This window comes from Brassica rapa, chromosome A08, assembly GCF_000309985.2.
Source record: "Brassica rapa cultivar Chiifu-401-42 chromosome A08, CAAS_Brap_v3.01, whole genome shotgun sequence".
Taxonomy (NCBI): Eukaryota; Viridiplantae; Streptophyta; class Magnoliopsida; order Brassicales; family Brassicaceae; genus Brassica; species Brassica rapa.
The window spans coordinates 17,825,574-17,846,079 of NC_024802.2; the positions used below are offsets into that span (position 1 = coordinate 17,825,574).

The 20,506-nt window shown below is 33.4% G+C and overlaps 4 protein-coding genes across 7 annotated transcripts; 3 read left to right on the forward strand and 1 right to left on the reverse strand.

Moving 5' to 3' along the window:
• Positions 1 to 3,521: 3,521 nt before the first annotated feature.
• On the forward strand, positions 3,522 to 8,600 carry LOC103835338 (protein SMG7L). 3 transcript variants are annotated; one of them, XM_009111495.3, is made up of 6 exons: positions 3,522 to 5,272; positions 5,636 to 5,730; positions 5,805 to 6,269; positions 6,415 to 6,537; positions 6,626 to 6,780; positions 6,861 to 8,600. In XM_009111495.3, the coding sequence occupies exons 2-6, from the start codon at positions 5,653 to 5,655 to the stop codon at positions 8,449 to 8,451; spliced, it is 2,412 nt and encodes an 803-aa protein (XP_009109743.1). In that variant the 5' UTR covers positions 3,522 to 5,272; positions 5,636 to 5,652; the 3' UTR covers positions 8,452 to 8,600. The 3 variants fall into 3 exon arrangements, with proteins under 3 accessions (XP_009109743.1, XP_009109741.1, XP_009109742.1); XM_009111493.3 differs by lacking the exon at positions 3,522 to 5,272 and adding an exon at positions 5,295 to 5,435; XM_009111494.3 differs by lacking the exon at positions 3,522 to 5,272 and adding an exon at positions 5,304 to 5,401.
• LOC103835337 lies at positions 8,569 to 10,257 on the reverse strand. Its single transcript, XM_033276706.1, has 2 exons — positions 8,801 to 10,257; positions 8,569 to 8,721 (listed from the first exon to the last, which is right to left on the reverse strand). Exons 1-2 carry the CDS (start codon positions 8,876 to 8,878, stop codon positions 8,593 to 8,595), a joined length of 207 nt encoding a protein of 68 aa, XP_033132597.1. The 5' UTR covers positions 8,879 to 10,257; the 3' UTR covers positions 8,569 to 8,592.
• Positions 10,258 to 11,766: 1,509 nt separating this feature from the next.
• Positions 11,767 to 14,894, forward strand: LOC103835341. Of its 2 annotated transcripts, XM_033276579.1 has the most exons (10): positions 11,767 to 12,009; positions 12,041 to 12,423; positions 12,485 to 12,730; positions 12,817 to 13,030; positions 13,110 to 13,219; positions 13,324 to 13,523; positions 13,601 to 13,704; positions 13,872 to 14,059; positions 14,139 to 14,338; positions 14,411 to 14,894. In XM_033276579.1, the coding sequence occupies exons 2-10, from the start codon at positions 12,186 to 12,188 to the stop codon at positions 14,648 to 14,650; spliced, it is 1,740 nt and encodes a 579-aa protein (XP_033132470.1). In that variant the 5' UTR covers positions 11,767 to 12,009; positions 12,041 to 12,185; the 3' UTR covers positions 14,651 to 14,894. The 2 variants fall into 2 exon arrangements, with proteins under 2 accessions (XP_033132470.1, XP_009109744.2); XM_009111496.3 differs by having other exon boundaries at positions 11,869 to 12,423.
• Positions 14,895 to 16,530: 1,636 nt separating this feature from the next.
• Positions 16,531 to 20,460, forward strand: LOC103835342 (purine permease 1). The gene is made up of 2 exons (XM_009111497.3): positions 16,531 to 19,379; positions 19,855 to 20,460. The coding sequence occupies exons 1-2, from the start codon at positions 18,684 to 18,686 to the stop codon at positions 20,215 to 20,217; spliced, it is 1,059 nt and encodes a 352-aa protein (XP_009109745.1). The 5' UTR covers positions 16,531 to 18,683; the 3' UTR covers positions 20,218 to 20,460.
• Positions 20,461 to 20,506: the final 46 nt, after the last annotated feature.

Below are 20,506 nucleotides of genomic sequence, written 5' to 3' on the forward strand. Positions count from 1 at the left end.
AATTCTGTTACTTTGAGGGTTTTAACCTCTTTTTCAGGTCTTATTTTGTCCATTTTTTCCGCTTGATGGTTAGGTCTATATTTGCTAAGTTATATTTGGCTCTCCTCTTTGTTCGGCTAGCTACCTTTGTTTTGTTAATATTAATCAAATGCTCAAATTAGCATGTAAACGTTAATCATCAGTATTGTAACCAATTTTAAAAGGATTAAGAGTGAGTAGGATAACGTGTGGATCAATTGAATCTTGGTTCCAGAAAATATATGGATCATAGGATCTAAGGGCATCCGCAGTGAAATATTATATATTAGAGATTCCTTGGATCATTGCATTGTATATTATCAATTGATCTTATGTTTTTCCATATTCTTTGATCGGCTAAGTTAAAACACTTTTTCGTCAATGATTTCAAAAACACTGTATTGAAATTTAAGCTAAACCATATTTTGGGAAACTGATGTGGATAGATTTAGAAACTTATAAAATGGTTCTGGTGAAGTTGTATCAGTTAACCAATAAAGTGAAACATAAAATACAATAAATGCAATCTCACTTTAACAACAACTAGATTTTGATCCACGATTTCAAAGCGCGTATTTGATTTTTAGATAAAAATGTTAGCTGGTATTAAATACTTTTGAATTTTGATTTACATATTTATGTTATAAAAATAATTATGTATGTGTCCTTAGTTTGTTTGCATATATGATCTGGACCGTAGTTGTACCACTAATCTGGTGAACCGTATATTATCTGGTTTAAATTTAATAAAAATCTATAATTAAAAACTTGATAAACCCCGGTAAAATTCTAAAAACCCGCCATTAATCAGTGACTCAACACTGATTGACCTAATAAAAGATCCAAAAAATTCTGATAAATGTAAAATCTATAAAGTAACATACAAATTTTTATTAATATGTGTGAAGAAAAAACATCAATATTATTAAAACTAATGCAGTACAGTGAAACATATATCACTGTCGACCAATATGAAGTCTTAAAATAACATGTAAAATTTTTATTAACATATGAAGACATGAATTGCGTTGGGGGAAATCTACCAAAGTTAATATTATTTGAAATTATAGTATAAACCACCAAGTCGACTAAAATTATTATTTATGGTAAGTGATTAAATACTATAAAGTGACAGAGAAATTGATTTATTAATGTATTGCTATATAACTACATTTGGCATAAATTAGGGTGTATTAAAATCTTACTATAACAAATGTTAATTTTAAAAATGCTATCATTGATAATAATTTCATTTAATCACTTACCATAAATAATAATAATTTCATTTAATCACTTACCATAAATAATAAGGTGATATTGTAGGGTGATTTTCTTATAGATATAAATGTGTTAGACTATAGAATAATGTAATTGGCATATTAATAATATAGTATAGTTTTTTTAAAATATTTTACTTATAACTAAGTTGGGTCCAACTTTGCGCTTCTGCTTTAATTGTATTGATGTAAAGATGAGTCTAGTTGTTTTAAGGTAGATTTACAATATAATCGTGATGTCTTGAGGATAGAATCCACAAAATGTTTCCATCACCGGTCAAAGTCATTTGGACCTATACAAGCACAGCTTTGTCCGGTGATGGAAACATTTTGTGTAGTCAAAGCCGTGCTTCTAGGTTCGAACTCGAGACATCTTTATGGTTTTTAATCTCCTCCTATACAAATTATGATGTGGAAATGTTACTTGTTGAAAATGAGTTTGCTCTGCGATCAAGTTTATTTTGTGTTCCCGATTCAAGAAAAGAAAAAGAAAACTCATAATGATTTGGGACAAATTTTGTCAATTTAAAATCAGTATAAATAATAAGTGAGATTGGCATAGAGGAACACGAAACATATGCTGCTCAAGATGTTTAGACTAACCACAATTTATAGTTTTTGATAAGCTTTTCTAGGGTTCTATTGTGATGTAGATTTAGATCGTTTTCCGGACAAACTAATCTTATTCTAAGGACCACAGTATGTAATTTTTGATCTTAATCACATCAATAAAATCTTTTAAACTCATCACTTAAGTTTTTAATATCTTTGCATATACTGAAGTTAAAGTTCAACACTATTATACTTTGTTGAATAATAACTATAACAAAAAATAATAGTTAAGAGTTTTCCACTTGACTGGCATAACATTGATGAAATGAGAGTAAATGATTTTCTCATTCAAAATTTCTGGCTATGACAACCAGTCCCAGCCATAATGTAAAGACTTTTATTTTTGAACTACAGTGTAACAGACTTACGAATAGAAGGAAACGGGAAATTTTCAAATGTCTCTTGATAGTTTTCGAAGACTTTACTTTGTAGTTTGTACGTAGACACCATCAATGCATCATTTGGTGCTTTTGAATAACTATAAATAAAAAAAATAGAAGTCAATAAAAAAACAACGCAAATGTATCTTCCTTTAAAAAAAAAAACAACGCAAATGTATCTATCGTCAAATATCGACATCAGTTACCAAAGATATTTCCTCTCTTTAATTATTTTATTAAAATTTATAAAGAGAAGTTGTGCTGGTGTATTTCCATTCAATTGCGTGCATAGTTTGTCTGTTTTTAATTCGAACGGGTCCAATCTATAACAAAAGAGACATGTCATTTTTGAGGTGATGTCTACTGTCTGGTGCCATATATTGTGATTTCTCACATATCAATTTCTAACTGAACTTGTCTAGTATAAAATTAAGATTTAGGCGAAGATTTGTGGAAAAACATTTTCTCTCATCTTTTAATCTCTAATATTTTAGATTATCATACATGAACAAATAAACCAAAAAAATAAATTGGTCGTGGAAATCTGACCAGCAAATACATGCAAGTTCCACAATCCATAATCTACAATACTTTTGAATGGAACATTATATTCAAACTTCAAAGTATACGAGATTGGTCGAGAGTATATATTATTTTTTCTTTGAGAAGGGTCTACGGTATTTATTCAGTGAAGAGCTTGTTCTAGTCTATTATTGCATAATATGTAATAAGGGGAATTAGGGGCTATGGCCATGAAAAAAAAGGTAATCTACCCTTTAACGCTTTTACCTAACGGATGTATACACACCGTTAATAATATCATCTGTATTTTATGTCATCCTAGTGTAAATATCAAGAAAGATAGTATTATACAATCAAAGTCCAAAATTTCAACTTTGATTCTGAACTGCAAAAGAGAGAAGGATTATGAACTCATAATTAGACATGTGTATTCGGGGTCTTAATCGGGTATCGGTTCTGTCCAACTGAATCTCGGTTTTCCAAGTTTATCAAAATCAGCCCCATTTTGATTATATGAAAGTTCGGTTCGAGACTGGTTCGGGTTCTATCGGGTTCGGACCAGGGTTAATAAATCTTCAAAGAACCGGTAGAACCCGATGTACTTCCGGATTCGGGTCCCAATCGGTTTTTCGGTTTAAAAGTATCTGATTTGTACATACTTTGTAACCAAAACATAAATAAAATTGATTTTTTTGTTTTAAACTATTTGATTTGTACCTATTTTGTAACCAAAACATAAATAAAATCGATTCAAAAATAAGAAAAGAATACCAAATGTGTTATTGATAGAAAGAAAACCAAATAAATGAAATCGTAAAACGAAAACCAAGTTCTCATGAAATGAAAAATATTATTCAGTGAAAACAAAACCAAAATCTAAAAACTTCAAGTTTTAACTGCCACCTTCGTATAATAAATAATTATTTTAGATGTTCAATAATATCTTAGTGTATTTTGGATAAATATTAGGAACTGAGATCATGTTTGGTACAAGTTTTTTTTTGGGATTGTTAATGTTTCGGGTTCTATCGGATATCCATTTAAATTTGGGTTCGGTTCGGATAATAACCATAGTCCAAAATACTATAAAACAAGATCCATTCGGTATTTATGTCAGGTTTGGATAGGTTTGAATTTATTTTTATTGGATAGGATTCTGTTCGGATTTTTGGGTTTGGTTTATTTGCCCAACCGTATGGATTTAACAAAATTAGGATAGGACAATTAGTTAGTACAACAAAATTGTTTAATGAATTTATAAAATTCGAATAGGACAATTTATAAATTTCTTATGACAGGGTTGGATGTCTCTCTTAAAGAATTTCTTACTTGGTAAGGTAACTGTTAAAGAATTTGTTATATTGTTATTTTTTTTTGTAACAGTGTTACATTGTTCTTTTTTTTTTACTTTTAACGATTTTGATATTTGGAAATGGTTTATCTATTAACACTATTTTGTAGACTGGACGGGAATATACATTTTTCCAAGTTGTGAAGTTATCCAAATTGTCAATTTTAATGAACCATATTGAACCGTGATTCAAATTGTCAATTTTCTAAAAATTATCCGATTCAATTTTGTATGGACTATAATTTACAATTGTTTTAATGGTTTTTATTAATTTAATAATTTTAATATCTTATCCGATTATGTCACCGGTTCATAATCAAACCAATTATTAGATCCAATCCAACTATATAACCGGTTTATAGTTAAATTCGGTTCAACCATCAAATTAGTCCGGTTTTAAAAATATTGGCATTTGGTTAATGCCAACCGCCAACCTCCACGGGTGTTTTTTTGTGAAAGCTCACTATAAAGTTCATAGCAAGCTTATAACATTTTTCCGGAAAATATATAATAAGCAGATAACAAAAAATTAATATAAGGAATAGAAAAAAACGTATTAGCTCTTTTTATATATGCAGTATTAAAAACTTAAATAATGTGTGTTTAATAATTATATGTGTGATTATACTGAATATTTCGATAATAAATTCCTGGTATTCAAAAACATACTGCAAAGTCTGATATTAGCTAAAGTCATGACAGCAGAATTAAAATATAGGAAAATTTTGCTTTAACGTCAAGGAATATAAAAAAGTGGGTAACTTTCCTCCGGACTTTCTGTTAATTTAGTTAATTTATTAGCATGGTTAGAACTTAGAAGAAAAATACAAATCAAACTTCTTTTTTTTTTTGCTTTGAAAAAATACAAATCAAACTGTTGGGGGCACTTAGAAGAACAGTGGAATAATGGATTAGATATGCATCCACTTCTGCATCTCCATCATCATCCATTCAGCATCATCATCATCATTATCATCATCAGCCACCTTTCTACTTTGTCTGTTTCACAACTGCCCAATCTACCTCCCAAAGTCGTCTCTTCCATGTGATACACTTCGCTTGGCTTCTTCTGCCTTTAGCTGTGTTCCTGTCTCAACGTCCGTACGTTAAAGGTAAAGTCTTCTTCTTCTTCTCCCTTTACGTATTTTCGTTTTCCATCTAAAGATTCATTCTCTCCTCCTAGTTTCTTCCCCTCTCTACTCTGTTTCTGTGATGTTAACCTCTTCTTAAGCTGATCTGATGTGTGTTCTTCTTCCTCTTGATGCTTCTGTCTCTGTAATTCTTTAACTACTTTACATATTTTATCTTCTGGGTCTGACTTTGAGCTATATAACCAGTTCAGCTTCATCAAAGTTTTCTTGTAGACCAAAAACACTCATGAGTTTGTTGGATAACTAGTTTGCAGTTATTACAGTACTATCTGGTTCTTAATCTTCCTTTCTACTGTTTTATGAGAAGTTCTTGATCTTTGTTAGGTTATAGTCCAGAGAAGATGGAAGCTTCTAATGGAAAATCACCTAAGAGTAATGCCGATTCAGCTAATCAGAAACAGAATCCTATTCTTTTAGAGGTAAGTAAAACCAGAATGTTGCTTGGAAGAATCTTACTGTTGAACACACAGTTCGTGATGTTTCTGTCTCTCAGGTGAACAGTATTGAGAAACAACTATGGACATTAATCCACTCAAAAGGCATACTGCATCCAGATGTTTCAGAACTATACACTAAGTCAACTTCCACCTACGAGCAAATCTTTAAAAGCAATCTCCAACAAGAAGTGCTTCAAGAAGTTGAGTTCTGTCTCTGGAAACTTCACTATAAACACATAGACGAGTTCCGTAAAGGCATCAAGACAAATGATCCCGCCACTCATATGAAAGCATTCAAGATGTTTCTCTCAAGAGCCGCTGAGTTTTATAAGAATCTGATCTCCAAAGTTGAGGAATCTGGATTCTTATGCCATCGTTTCTATGTATGTCTTGGAGATCTTGAAAGGTATAAAGAACAGTATCTGAAAACACATGAGCATCCTCCTAATTGGTCAACTGCAGCTAGTTACTATCTTGAAGCTGCAAAATCTTGGCCTGATAGTGGGAATCCTCATAACCAGGTAACTTAATTATGAGTAAATTCTAAATTTACCTCAAATTTGATACCACTTTTCAAATTTACCTTGATAATCGTTTTCATAAATACTTTAAGTTTATTATGAAATTTGCATTTTAAGTGTTTTTTTTTTTTTTGCATATGTGAAGCTAGCTGTGTTGGCTACTTATGTTGGTGATGAGTTCTTGGCTTTGTACCACTGTGTGAGAAGCTTAGCTGTGAAAGAACCTTTCCCTGGTGCTTCCAACAATCTTCTTTTGTTGTTTGAGAAGGTGATTGATTCACTCACTGATACTCTTCTCTAGTACCTGTAGTTTTGATTGTGTTTGCTTTACATTGCACTTGTTTTAACTACTGCAGAACAGGTCTTCTCCTTTGAAGTCTCTCTCTACTGATGGAGAGTTTAACTTCTTAAACCCATCAGAGAGGAATGTTGTTGTGAAGGACTTAATGGCTGGAACTGATTTATGGCCACTGGTGGTCCGAACTATTAGCTTCTTTTTCCTTAAATCCAGGTCAGCTTGGACAACATTAAGATCTTGATGTCCCTTTCTTACAACCTGTTATTGTCTTAATCCTTTCTGGGTTGTTTCAGTTTTGATGACTTTGGTTGCACATTTGCATCAACCATGAGAGAACTGGATGCAGCCTTTGCAGCAGATGATAAGAGCCTAGAAGCCATGTTGGAGTCTTATCAAGTTATGGATTTATCAAGAAAGGGACCTTATAGAATCCTCCAACTTGTTGCGGTTTTCGTCTTCATCTTCCACCACTTGGCAGAGTTTAATGAATCAGACAAGGCTAAAGAGGAAGTAAAGCTAACAAGATTAGCCTTAACAATGGTGTTCATCGTCATGGGGAGAGTTGTTGAGAGATGTTTGAAGACAAGTCCTTTGGATTCTTGCCCTCTATTACCATCTCTACTTGTGTTTCTTGACTACTTACCCTTTCTTCTTGAAAAGACAGAAGAAGGAGAATGCAGGTTTGATGAGAAGAGTGAGATTGCAATATCTTACTTCTTTGGCAAACTTGTGGATCTCCTGAACCAGTTAAAGGTGGAAGGACAAAACTGTTCTGCTCTTTGGGAGGATCATGAACTGAGGTCATTGGCTCCTCTTGCTCTTATACATCTGCTTCTGGATTTCTCAAGTCATATGGAACTAAGAGAGAGTTTTGATAAAGGAAAGGAGATTCGTCTTCAACGGATTGTTAATTCCGCTATTAGGATCACAAGTAGACAGAATAAGAGTTCTCAAAAGTGGTTGTTCCTTGACAAGCAAGGGACTTGGTCCTACTCAAATGAAGAGGGAAGTAACATAACATGTATTGCTGTAGGAACTGCTGAGAATGAGAGTGAAAGATCTTTGCCTGCAGAAGAGGAAGAAGCCATTCTTCTCAAGCCGCTTGTAAGGTCTCAATCTGCTCCTATCTCTTCTTCTGGCATTGCAACGAACCCACTCAGCTCGAATAACAAAACTTCATCTGATGAAAGCCTAAGACGTACCTCATCACTCATTGCGAACCATAGCACACAGGATACTAACACTGAAAGCTTCAGCTTCACGCAAGGTCTTAAGAACACAGATCCACAAGGCACAGTCTCAGGAAGACCTCCATCGCTAAGCGCGTGGGTAGTAGACAAGAACAAAGAGAATGGAGGAGTAAGTAAGCCAAATGGGTTAAGCCCTATTGATGAAACAAGTCCTGTCACATCCTTTGATAGTCTCTCAACTTCTTGTTATTCACCTCCTACTCCATCTGCTCCATTACTTCCTGAAGACGCCTCTTGGTTTCATAATGGCCCTATCGATGAACCCCCCGGTTTCATGAAGACATACACAAACTCGCCACATGTTGGGATGTCTTCTTCTGAATGGTTACGTCAGTATAGAGAGAGTAGGAACCTTGGACCAGCCTATTCCCATCATCAAGCTCAGGGGTCTTCAAAGTTCAGTCTCTTAGCTAGGTACGGTACACCAAATGATCAATCGATGATCTCTTCTGAAAACTCAATGTTTCATCCTCAGCTTTACAATGAGTCTGGAGGAGAGAAGCTATGGAAAGGTCAACAAAGCACAAGAAACGCTTATGGGTTCAGTGATGATCCTGGACCGTTTCTTCGATACTTGAGAGAGAAAGAGTGGCTGAATGAGAATGGTGAGAGGTTAAGAGAAGGTTGTAAGTGAGTGAGTTTACAAGAAACTGTCTCAAGTTGGCAAGTTGTAACAAACCAATAGTTATCCTCTTGTCTCCTTGTGTGTTGTTGCTCATTTTTAAAGACAATGAAAACACAATAAGAAAAAGTTTGGATGTATTAAAATGAACGTTTATACGATGAGAAAGCCAACATGAACAAGCAACATGGATTGGCCACTAGTGAAGGCTATGGAGAGCATGAAAGTGAGACAGAGACCCAGCATAAGAAACGATAATTTGAGAGTGTTCCATGTTGGAGCCTGTAAGAAAGATCCAATCCAAGTAAGGTCTTATAAACAGCATCGACAAAAAGGGTAAGAAGAATAAAGGCATACGGACGTTGACGCCTGGAGCTAGAGCTCCGAGAAGAACAGCTTCCGTTGACGAAACCTCTGATCTCTGCTTCTTCTTCTCCATCTTGGAGGACTCTGTTTTCTCCAAGGAAAGCCATAATTAGAACCGATAATCTTAAACCGAAACGGTTTATTCCGGTATATCTCTGTTTCTGTGGACTTGTTGACTTTTTAAAAATTTTATTCACTCTTTTTGTTTGATTTTCATTTTTTTTTAATTTGCTACTGAGGGTTTATAATACGATATCTATATTATCTTAAAATATATGAAAGATGTAGACCTTACTTATTGATAGTTACATTTTTTAAATAAACATATTTAAGAAAACATAATTACATGACAAACAATGAATATTCTTTTTAGAAAATATCACTATCAACTTTTAGAGAACTTTAAGTCACTTCAAAAAGAAAAAAGAACAAAACTTATTCTGAATAAAAGTCTCGATTTGAAATAAACTATAAATATTTTTTTAGAAAAATATCACTATCAACTTTTATAAAACAATTTTTTAGAGAATATCATTTTTTAGCCACGCCAGAGCTAAGGATAGCCCCCAGCTACATGGTAGGCATTGCTTTGTTTAGCCGTCGGCTCAATCCTCTCATCAAATGGGGAGGCCTATGCTATAAGCGATCATGGCAGATGTCTTAACCTATCAACCGGTGCATTATTCGCATAGTTGACTTTTGCTTGATTGCATCAATTTTTTCCTTCTATATCCCAACTGGCATGTGATCATTTCATCAAATACGCTTTTATGTATAAAATGAACGTTTTTTTTTCTGTTTTTGATTATTCGACAGAAAAAACTATATTAACATCAATATTATTAAGACCAAACCTTTTGTTTCCCAATATTATAAAGAATCATATTATCTGTGTTAAAATTGAGTGCAACACTATGTTTATACCGAGAACGGATGTGATCAATTCAGTTTCAAAAGAAAAAAGGGATGCATGCAAATTAATTCAAAGAAATTCGTATAATTTGGTGCGACAGATGAGACTAATAGCGAGATGATTTATGGATGGCTACGTGATTAAATAAATGTTTTCATTTATTATTTAAATCTTAGTTGTCACAAATTCTGTAATGATGCAGTTACATGAGTGTTTGGACAATAATTATAGCCTATTAATTTTATATACTTTAGTTAGATGTATGTTTCCACGCCCCCCAGTAACAAATAGCCATGTGTCCTTCGTAATAACTTATAAATTATACAGAAAGACAGAGAATAACTAATCACTAGGTAATAACCCGCGCCTTGCGCGGAATGTGATTATTAGTTTCGTTATTTTTAATAAAAATACATTAAATCTGTTTAATCTGGATATTGGTTCGGTTTTAAGTTTTTTTTTTTTGGTTTTTAATCTTCTAAAATATAACTATTATTTTAAATTAATATTTATTTTCGTTTATTCGGTTAAAATGTTTGATTTTTTTGATTTTTTCCGGTAAAAACAAAAAATTAATATTATTTGTTTGTTTTCATGTTATGAATTTTAGATAGTCGTCATGTCGAACCAATAGTTTCATATTATAGTTTTTAAACAGATAATAGTTTAAGAAAAAAAAACTATTAAGACAAATCATTTCACTACAATTTTGTCGGTAGTGAAAGAAACATTAAGAAAAAATATTCCAACTTTCAAAAAAATTAGATACTTCAATTGTGGTAAATACTTAGTTACAATGTGCTCACATCAAGGTGCACATGTATGTGTATGTTAAAAGTATATACAAATAGTTGACAAATATATAAAGATATTGTTAATTAATATTAAATGACTGTTTTGCTCAAAATAATAAATGAAAAGTAAAACTAAAATTAATTTAAAATAAAAAAGGTTTTGCCATTAGTCATTTTTTCATATAAAAAAAAAATAAAATTGTATCTGTAAATAGGGGTGGACACAAATCAAATATCTGGGTATTTGGAAGCATTCGTGTCGATTCGATCTTTAGCCACCTAGATATTCGGTGACTCGGATATCCGAAATGTTTTGGAATTTTAAAGAATATCTGATTTGATCCGTAAATAAAATAAAATAAAATTTTAAAAATAATTGAAAATTTTAATAATAACATTTTATTACAAAAATAAAACATTATTTAACTTTTTAAATTCTAGTACCTAGTATAATAAATTTAATTCATAAAAATATTGTAAAAGTGATATAAAGTATAATATATATAACATATATATATATAATTCTTTACATATATGTATATAAATCCATATAACATATCGAATTAGATATATGTTCCTAAATGGTATTTGTGATTTGCTTCTTTTTTGGATATTATATTTTAGTATTTGATTTGTTTCGTAGAGTTACGGATATCCATATTTTTGGTTCAAATCAAAACGGATAATGAATATTTTACTCAATTTTATCCATAAACAATAAAATAATATATATATATATAGTTTGGATTTTGATTCGTTATTTATTTTTATTTGAACCAAAAAATTAAGAGTTTTATTGCAACTATGTATGTGAATTTTATATTTAAAAAAACGCAAAGTACATAGTGTGAACATATTTATGAATATAGTGTGAACGCGTTAACATATTTATTATCAAATCATTGTGAGGCTGCCACGTGTCTATTATAGTGTGAATGCATTTATTACAATGCTTCTCTTTTAATATATAAGGGATATTAAGATTTTCCTTTTTTTCCCTTGACTTATTATAGTTTTACCCAAACTAACAATTTTTCACATACATACAATCTTTTTTCTCTTATAATAATACAGAAAGACAGAGAATAATTATATCATATTAAGATTTTCCTTTTTTTCCCTTGACTTATTATAGTTTCACCCAAACTAACAATTTTTCACATACATACAATATTTTTTCTCTTAAATTCAATGTTATCAACACTGAATTATATTCAGGTTTTATCAACTTAATGCACTAACTAACCTATAAAACATTATTTTACACATGAAAAAAGATTAGATAATAAGAAGATTTATCAAATTGCCTTTTTGTTTCACGCGGAATTATATATAAGAGAATTGATTAGTCAATTGTGACAGTATTTTTGTTTGTTTGTATGAGCGTGTGTTGGGGGTGAGAAAGTGTGTCTTTTGGCCTTTGCTCTCTGCTTCTGATTTTGAAATTGCTAAGGAATCTAAACCCTATCTCCCAATCTCAAACCCTAGCTTCTCGATTTCTTCTGATTCAATTCTCTTCGAGCTTAATTTCGTAGATCAGATTGCAATCTAGCCAACCCAGAATCGATTCGGGTGAACTTGAACAAGCTTAGACTCTTGAATCTGAAATTGAGTTTTTTTGATTGAGAAAATTCGATGGAGTGATTCAAGGAGTGGGGGGAGGGGGAGAAGAGATGACTGGATTGGGCGTTCGATCCAGTAGCAATGGCTCATTGGAGAAGACGGGACTCAACGGCGTCGTTTTATCTATCCAGACGACGCGTGCCAAGCCATCTAAGATGCACAAGGAGAGGGAAGCAGGTCTCCTCTTGCCTTGGATCTGCAAACTCGCCGGCCGTAAGAAGGTCGGCATGTTGCTCCTCTTCTTAATCTCCGCCGTCGTCTTCCTCCGCGTCCTCTTCGTCGGCAAAGGTATCGCCTTTACTCTCTTTATGTGTATGAACTCTTAACATTGTATTGTGTTTGTAATCAGGTGAAGATGGTCAGGTTCCTCCGAGTCTTCATTTCAATGGCACTTTTGTTGTAAATCACTCATACATGTTACCAACTAATGAAGAGGAAGAAAGCATCAACATTCGGAATATATCTTTTCTGGGATTGAACGCCGTGCTGTCTCCTCCAATGCATTTTCTTGGATACACGCTTCCTCAAGGACATCCTTGTAACAGTTTCACCTTGCCTCCTCCCCCAGCCGACAGGAAAAGAACAGGACCTCGCCGTAAGCCTTTTGATTTCTCTGTCTCTTACTAGACTCGTGTCTTGGAGACGTTTTTTTTTTTGAGAAGTGTTTTGGTTTGATTTCAGCGTGTCCGGTGTGTTATCTTCCGGTAGAAGAAGCGATTGCATTGATGCCAAATGCTCCGTCGTTTTCCCCTCTTCTTAAGAACTTGACGTATGTATATGAAGAGCCACTAAACAGAGACACGGAGTTTGGAGGGTCTGATTTTGGTGGTTATCCTACTTTGAAACATAGGAATGATTCTTTTGAGATTAGAGAAACTATGAGTGTGCATTGTGGGTAAGTTATCTTTGTGGCCTTGTCCGTTTTTCTTGTCTCATCTTAGTGTGTTTTATCGCTGATTCTTTAATTCAATCAGGTTTGTCAAAGGACCTCAACCTGGTCGAAATACAGGTTTTGACATTGATGAGGCTGATCTTCTTGAAATGAAGCAGTGCCGTGGGATAGTCGTTGCTTCGGCTGTATTTGGTTAGTGCTTCGAGTTATACTTATTTGTAATCAACGTCTCTAGACGTGTTGCCAATTTTTTTGTGTGTTTTTGATGAAGAATCTCTCTCTTTTTTTTGTTTCAGATGCTTTTGATGATGTAAAAGCCCCACAAAATATCAGTAAATACTCGGAGGAAACAGTTTGCTTCTACATGTTTGTTGACGAAGAAACTGAATCAATTTTGAAGAGAGAACGAGGCCTTAACAGCAACAAGAAAGTAGGGATATGGAGGGTTGTTGTTGTTCATAATCTCCCTTATTCAGATGGAAGACGCAATGGAAAGGTAAATATTCACCTCTCTAATATTTCGACTGACGAAATTCACCTCACTTATATACTGATACCTCGTTCTCTTTGTAGGTGCCGAAGCTTCTTGTTCATAGGATGTTTCCAAATGCTCGCTATTCTTTATGGATTGATGGAAAACTTGAGCTTGTCGTCGATCCACATCAGATTCTGGAAAGGTAAAGTCTTATCATATCTTTAAGATCAGTACCAGGATATCTCTAGTTGGCTATGCAACTTCCATCAGTTACTGAATAACAAACATTCCTGTACTCATTTTTTGTGATTTCTTATGGTGTGAATCTGTTAGTTCCACTGTTTATTCCATTACCTCTCTTTTCATCAGGTTCTTGTGGAGGAAAAATGCTACTTTTGCAATCTCTAAACATTACAAAAGATTTGATGTCTTAGTGGAAGCCGAAGCAAATAAAGCTGCTGGTAAATATGATAACGCCTCTATTGACTTCCAAGTGGAGTTTTACAAGAATGAAGGGTTAACCCCATACTCTGTTGCAAAGCTCCCAATCACAAGCGGTATGTCTCTTTGGCTTACCCTTTTTTCAAACAATCCGCTTTTGGCATCAAGACGTTAATGTGGAGGCAAATGTTGCAGACGTACCAGAGGGGTGTGTCATTTTAAGAGAGCATGTTCCCATAAGCAACCTCTTCACTTGTCTTTGGTTCAACGAAGTAGACCGGTTCACTTCTAGAGATCAAATCAGTTTCTCAACAGTAAGAGACAAGATTGCAGCAAAAACAAACTGGACAGTAAGCATGTTCCTTGACTGCGAAAGACGCAACTTTGTAGTCCAGGTAATTTCTTCTTTCTTATGTTTAACTTAGCCTAAACAAAGGTAGTAACTAATCGAAAACAATCTAATGCAGAGATATCATCGAGCAGAACAAGAGAGATATGCAAGGCAGAAACCTCCAGTGCCTAAGTTTTCTCCTCCTCCACCTTCACTGCCTACTAAACCAGTTTTAATCAGCAGTGATTTGCCTAGGAAAGTCTCGAGTGGAAGAGCGGTTAGCAGAACAACGCCGCCTAGAAGGCGTGGAAGACGGTCTGGTCCAAGAGGTCACAGGAAAGCTAATCTGCCTGTGCGGTTACAAGATTCAGCTTAGGACTGAGAGAAACAAAGCCCCTTGCAAAGAGTTGGGTTTCTTCTTCTTCATGGTCACTTTATTGATTCAAATTTCACCACACAGTATGTTCGTTTTTTTGTTTTGTTTCTCCATTGATTCAAAGGATTCAAAATCATTTTTTCAATGTATATATATATTATACACAGACATTTTTGTACTTGGATGATAAATTATAGTTTCGAATTTTTGAAGAAAGGCTGTCTAAGTTTTGTTTTGAGTGTTATCGAAGTTGTCTTCTCTTTTTTTTTTTATGTCATAAAATGTAAAAGAATACATATCTAAATGAGATAGATCATGGTCTTATATAGGAAACAATACACTAATTCTAAATTTATGAACTGAATTTTAATTTTATTTGCAAGTCAGTGGGTTTTTTTTGGATTTATGTTTTTGTATTTTTGTGATATCCTTTTAAATCCACTAACATTCACTGTAAAATTAAATGTATAGATATTCCATATGGTTAAATAATACTGATTTTTAATTAGTATTTATAATTTACTAAATGAATAATAGATACCAACGCGAATTATCCAATGATAATTAGTATTTACAATACGCCTTTAAAGTTTATATAATGATGTGAATGGATATTTACATTTTTTTATATTTGTATTTATTTTAGTCACAAACCTGATTTCTTTTTCTCCTTTAAAAAATATCGTATCGTATCGAAGTTTAAACATCATGTTCCAAGAAATTTTTTTTTCTAATCTTAAAAATCATATTGTATCGAAGTTTTTGGCCACTGAATGCTTGTTTTTTATTGGTGTAAAGAGACTTAAAACAATTAAAAATTGAAAAGATCGTTTTGCCCAAAAAGGTAATCTAATGATAATATTTTGAATTTCTAAATCTATTAAAATTCAGTGTCCTCAAATGCTTAAACATTATCAATAAAAAAATAGTAGTATTTTAGTTATATTGACCACAAAATAGTACTATTTTTACATAGATAGCAGGAATCCCGAATGTGTTTAGTTTTGGTAATTGTCGTTGACAAAGAAGAAGGCAAATTTTGCAGGCTTTGTATGAAGCTTTGGTTTATGCAGAAGTTCTCGGTCGTGGTCTAGTTTTGGTTCTGATTCAGGTGTTGATTCTTTGTGGCCATTGTAATTTCAATCAAGTGTCTTACGTCTTCTTGTTTTTTTGGTAGGGCTTTGTCTCTCGATCAATCGTTTTCTCCGAAACTATAAGTGCATTTAACTTGCCGACAAAATAAATGCAAGTTTCAGTGATTTTCAGTCCTAAACGTTTTTGTCATATCACATTTCTATACAATCGTATCCATACACCACGACCCACTAGGCCAATATACAGGGTCCCCCAATATACATATAATCTGAAATAAAGGTTTAAGGCTTCAGCTTAATGATCACTATCCAACAAATTATGTATAATTTTATTATAAATATTTAAAATTATAGGAGAATACTGTTTGGAGGTTCTATGCAAATTTTTTTTTTTTTTGAATATATGTTAAATTTACTCAAAAGAAAATACACTGTTTTGCAACTTGTGCTACATTTTATAGGAAAGAATACTCAAGATTTTGAGACTCTATGCTATCTAGTTGAAAACCACACCCCCAAGGCTGCAGCAAAGGTGAAATTTCGAACCTGACGGAAGGAGAGACATTTGTTTCGGACATGCCTATCAAGCATGCCGACCATGACCGAGACTGTCGTTGGAGTAGCTCCATGCCTTCTGTCATTTCTTTCTCGCCATAAAGAATGTATCGAAAGTTGGAAAACATAGCGGGTTAGGAACTTGGAGAGAAAGTCCTGACTATTATCCTTGGTAATCTCTATTATCTCTTCTATGCAAATTTTACATCAACCGTCTTTTGTGTGTTTTAATTTGCTTTTGAAAAATTTAAAATTTTCAATGATTTTTCTTTCAAAATATTGTATATAAAATTCATTGTCATGTGCGTATCCATCGATGATCTGTTGTACTAGACGATCTTGAAGTTATGGTCTTCCCTTGGATGCATCTGTCCACCACTATGTCAATTCACTATAATTAAATGATTTCTTTTTCGCTAGGCCACTATTATGGGTTCGGTCATAAAGAGAATCGGATGGGATTGAGTTTCTCTTTAGAGGGCCATGGTTAGAGTTCTATTCTAAAGGGAAACCAACTTATTGGTGAACCATATGATCTAATGTTTTTTTGGGTGAACAAATAATAATCTTATTTACGTACACATGAGATACATGTGAGGGAGTCACGCTACACAAAGTCAAATCAGTAGCGTTATTTGTTCCAGGTCTTGAATAAAGTGAGCTTAGGTTCACATGTCTGGAGTCGAAGAATGTTATCTCAGTCACGCTCATCGTTGATTCATGAGTCACTCTATATTTGGCTTATTGTGATCTAACGCCAATTTGATTTAGAGTTGATGGGCTGATAGTCTGTTCAATCCTCATTTGTCACCAAGATTCACACTCTGGATTTAAACTGTAAAGTATAGAGTTAAAAGATGGTCTAGAACCACTAGTCTCAAGACTCTCCACGACTTCTATTTCAGACTAACTAATTGATTCCTTCTTATAAATACTTTAAGTGCTGAATAATGACGAGAGCCTAAATGTTTTTTTTTTGTCTACAACAATAGTCATGATAACTTTAATTTATTAATTATATTTATAGTTAGTTTTATAAGAAATACCGTGACAACAATACATAAAATATGATTTTCAAATAATATATAGATATTAACTTTGTCAATAAACATGGTTTAGCCAATTTGTGATGAAGTTCAGTAATACCATGTCGGATTGAGACACAAGTCCAAACTAATATATTCTTTCTCTTAATTATATCCTAACTTTTGGGGCCTAGCTACTAGGACAGTGACTCATCGTTTACTTTTCGTGGATGTGGTTAGTCTTCTATGATCTACTCAAAGAATTGAATATATCAACAACCTGGTATATTAAAATTCTTAATTAAATAATAGTTGTTATATATATACTCTATCTGTGTCATTTTAAGTGGTATTTAAAATTTTTACACAAAGATTAAAAAAATATAAAATTTTATATAGTTTATCTTAGTAATATAAAAATATCATTGGAAAAAAATAGTTCAACCAATAAAAAAATATAGCATTTTGTAATTGATAACAAATTATAATAACATTAAATTTTATTTAAAATAGTATAAACGTACTTGAAACAAATAAAAATCTTTAAACACTATTTAAAATGATACAAATAGAATATACGTTATACTATAATGTAAGTTTCGAAATTCATGGTAAAAATGTAAGTTTCGAAATTCATGGTAAAAAACTTCCATTTGGAGTTGCTCATAGATAAGTCTTTTAAACTCAATCTCTCAACCATTTTATATTAATATATTAGAAAATGAATAAGTGGAAAAAAAATCTCTTCAAATGTCCCTTAAATTTCTTAAATAAAAAAAACCAAGTATCTACTTCCATTTTATTTTATTAATGTTATTGTTTTTTTTCAGAGATTATAGTATCATTAGTGGTGCTCTAATATTAAAACTCTTAGAGTACCACTAATGCGGATGCTTAAGAGAGTGCTAAAGGGTGGGTTCCACCAAGAGAGAGGAAACACCGGTGCCAAAACTGCCAAATTAAGCATCAACGTTTGCACTATTATGCGGGTTCCACTGACACGTGGTGATCCGCAGTTAGTTTGTTTTAATTTTTTTTTAATCAGCAAAAAAAAATGAAAAAAAATAAATAAAAAAAATAAGCACCTCTTCCCCAGGATTATATACACGCTGGGATGCTCTGGTTGAAAATTAAAACCCGAATACAGTTTTTTATTTAGTCGCAAACGCACCGCTATGTGGTGTCCCCTTATAGCCATATCACACGATTCAAAATCACAAACAGACAAAACACAAAAAAAAACAGATATAATGGCTCTTTGACTCTTTTGAGCTGATCAGAAAAATCAACCAAAACGCCAATAAAGAGGACAACAACACAAACACAAAACATCAAAGGTAAATAAGAAGGAAAAAGAAGATGAAGAATGGTCTGATAATCATAAGCTGTGTTATCCTCACTATAGGAACATGTGGAGGTCCGTTGTTAACTCGTCTCTACTACACCAATGGTGGAAAACGAATCTGGTTCATGAGCTTTCTCTCAACCGCAGGTTTTCCTGTCATCCTCGTCCCTCTCTTTTTCTCCTTCCTCAGCCGCCGCAACCGCAACAACTCCGAAACCGCAGAAAAACCAAAGCTTATCCTCATGGAAACTCCTCTGTTCATCGCATCCATCGTCATAGGATTGCTCACAGGACTTGACAACTACTTATACGCATACGGGTTAGCTTATCTGCCAGTTTCAACTTCATCTCTCATTATAGGAACTCAGTTAGCTTTCAACGCTCTCTTTGCTTTCTTCATGGTCAAGCAAAAGTTCACTCCCTTCTCTATAAACGCCGTCGTTTTGCTAACGGTGGGCATCGTAGTCTTGGCCTTGCACAGCAGTGGAGACAAGCCGGCTAACGAGACTCACAAGGAGTATGTGGTTGGATTCTTAATGACTGTGATTGCAGCTGTCTTGTACGCTTTTATATTGCCGCTCGTTGAGCTTACTTACAAGAAAGCTCGACAAGAAATCACTTTCCCACTTGTGCTTGAGATTCAGATGGTCATGTGCCTCGCTGCTACTTGCTTCTGTGTCGTTGGCATGATCATCGACGGCGATTTCAAGGTAAAAATACTATGTTTAGTAGTCTTTTTCTTGGCTTGAGGGTGTCTTTGCATCGATCTTGAAGAGCAGATATGTTTTATGCAAACCCTAATAATTGAGTTTTTAGATTCGTATTTTTATGTCATTTTCAAAATTATGAAATATTTAAAAAAGGAAAAGATAATGAACTATTTTAATTACGTGATATATCAAAATAGTACTATGGATTTCCCAGTGTAAAGGAATATCCTAGGATTTGTTCTTTTGTATTTTAAAAGTATAAAATTCATAAAATATATCAATTAAAAGAAATCATAAATATTTATATAAATGTCTCATGGATTTTATTTTACTTTATTGATGCATGAATTTAGATCATTTGGTTTATTTATTTCATTTAAAAACCATCAATCGAATTGAATATCTCGAACTTCTCATTAAACGGCAACATCACTCGTCCAATACAAGTTATAAAACATTTTTGATATGTTTGTAGGTGATATCAAGAGAAGCAAGAGAGTTCAAGATTGGAGGATCAGCGTTTTACTACACGTTGATTATGATCACAGGGATAGTGTGGCAAGGATTCTTCTTAGGAGCCATAGGGGTTGTGTTCTGCGCGTCGTCTCTAGCTTCTGCCGTTCTCATCAGTGTTCTTCTTCCGGTGACCGAGGTTTTGGCCGTGATTTGTTTCCGGGAGAAGTTTCAGGCGGAGAAAGGTGTCTCTCTCTTTCTCTCCATATGGGGATTCGTCTCTTACTTCTACGGCGAGTATAAATCCGGCAAGAAAGTTCTCGAGAAACACCAGCCCCCGGAGACAGAACTGCCTCCTCTTCAAGTTAGTGATTCTGTTGCTTAAAGGTCTTTTGCTTATCTACAGGAGAGCATTATGGTTATGAACTTTGGATTGAAAAGAATAAGTTAGAGTAACTTTTTCTATCTATTGTGTGTATTTTTTTTGTGCTCTATCTATTATGTTTGTGTATTTTTCAGTGAAATTGTTAATGGTCTTTTGTATAATTAAACATGTTACAAAACTGTATGTTATATGGAAAAGCAAAGCACACCAAATAATTGTGTATATGTATGTTTTTAGTTGAAATTGTTATTTCTGGTAAAGCCTGTTTGGTTCATTTTATGGCTTTCAT

Coding starts and splice junctions, on each gene's coding strand:
- LOC103835342 (XM_009111497.3), top strand. CDS start 18,684: ATGAAGAATGGTCTGATAATCATAAGCTGTGTTATCCTCACTATAGGA. Junction 19,380..19,854: donor TCATCGACGGCGATTTCAAG/GTAAAAATACTA, acceptor ATATGTTTGTAG/GTGATATCAAGAGAAGCAAG.
- LOC103835341 (XM_033276579.1), top strand. CDS start 12,186: ATGACTGGATTGGGCGTTCGATCCAGTAGCAATGGCTCATTGGAGAAG. Junction 13,220..13,323: donor CGTTGCTTCGGCTGTATTTG/GTTAGTGCTTCG, acceptor TTTTTGTTTCAG/ATGCTTTTGATGATGTAAAA. Junction 14,339..14,410: donor GACGCAACTTTGTAGTCCAG/GTAATTTCTTCT, acceptor AATCTAATGCAG/AGATATCATCGAGCAGAACA.
- LOC103835337 (XM_033276706.1), bottom strand. CDS start 8,878: ATGGAGAAGAAGAAGCAGAGATCAGAGGTTTCGTCAACGGAAGCTGTT. Junction 8,722..8,800: donor CTCTAGCTCCAGGCGTCAAC/GTCCGTATGCCT, acceptor TCTTTCTTACAG/GCTCCAACATGGAACACTCT.
- LOC103835338 (XM_009111495.3), top strand. CDS start 5,653: ATGGAAGCTTCTAATGGAAAATCACCTAAGAGTAATGCCGATTCAGCT. Junction 5,731..5,804: donor AGAATCCTATTCTTTTAGAG/GTAAGTAAAACC, acceptor TCTGTCTCTCAG/GTGAACAGTATTGAGAAACA. Junction 6,538..6,625: donor TTCTTTTGTTGTTTGAGAAG/GTGATTGATTCA, acceptor TAACTACTGCAG/AACAGGTCTTCTCCTTTGAA.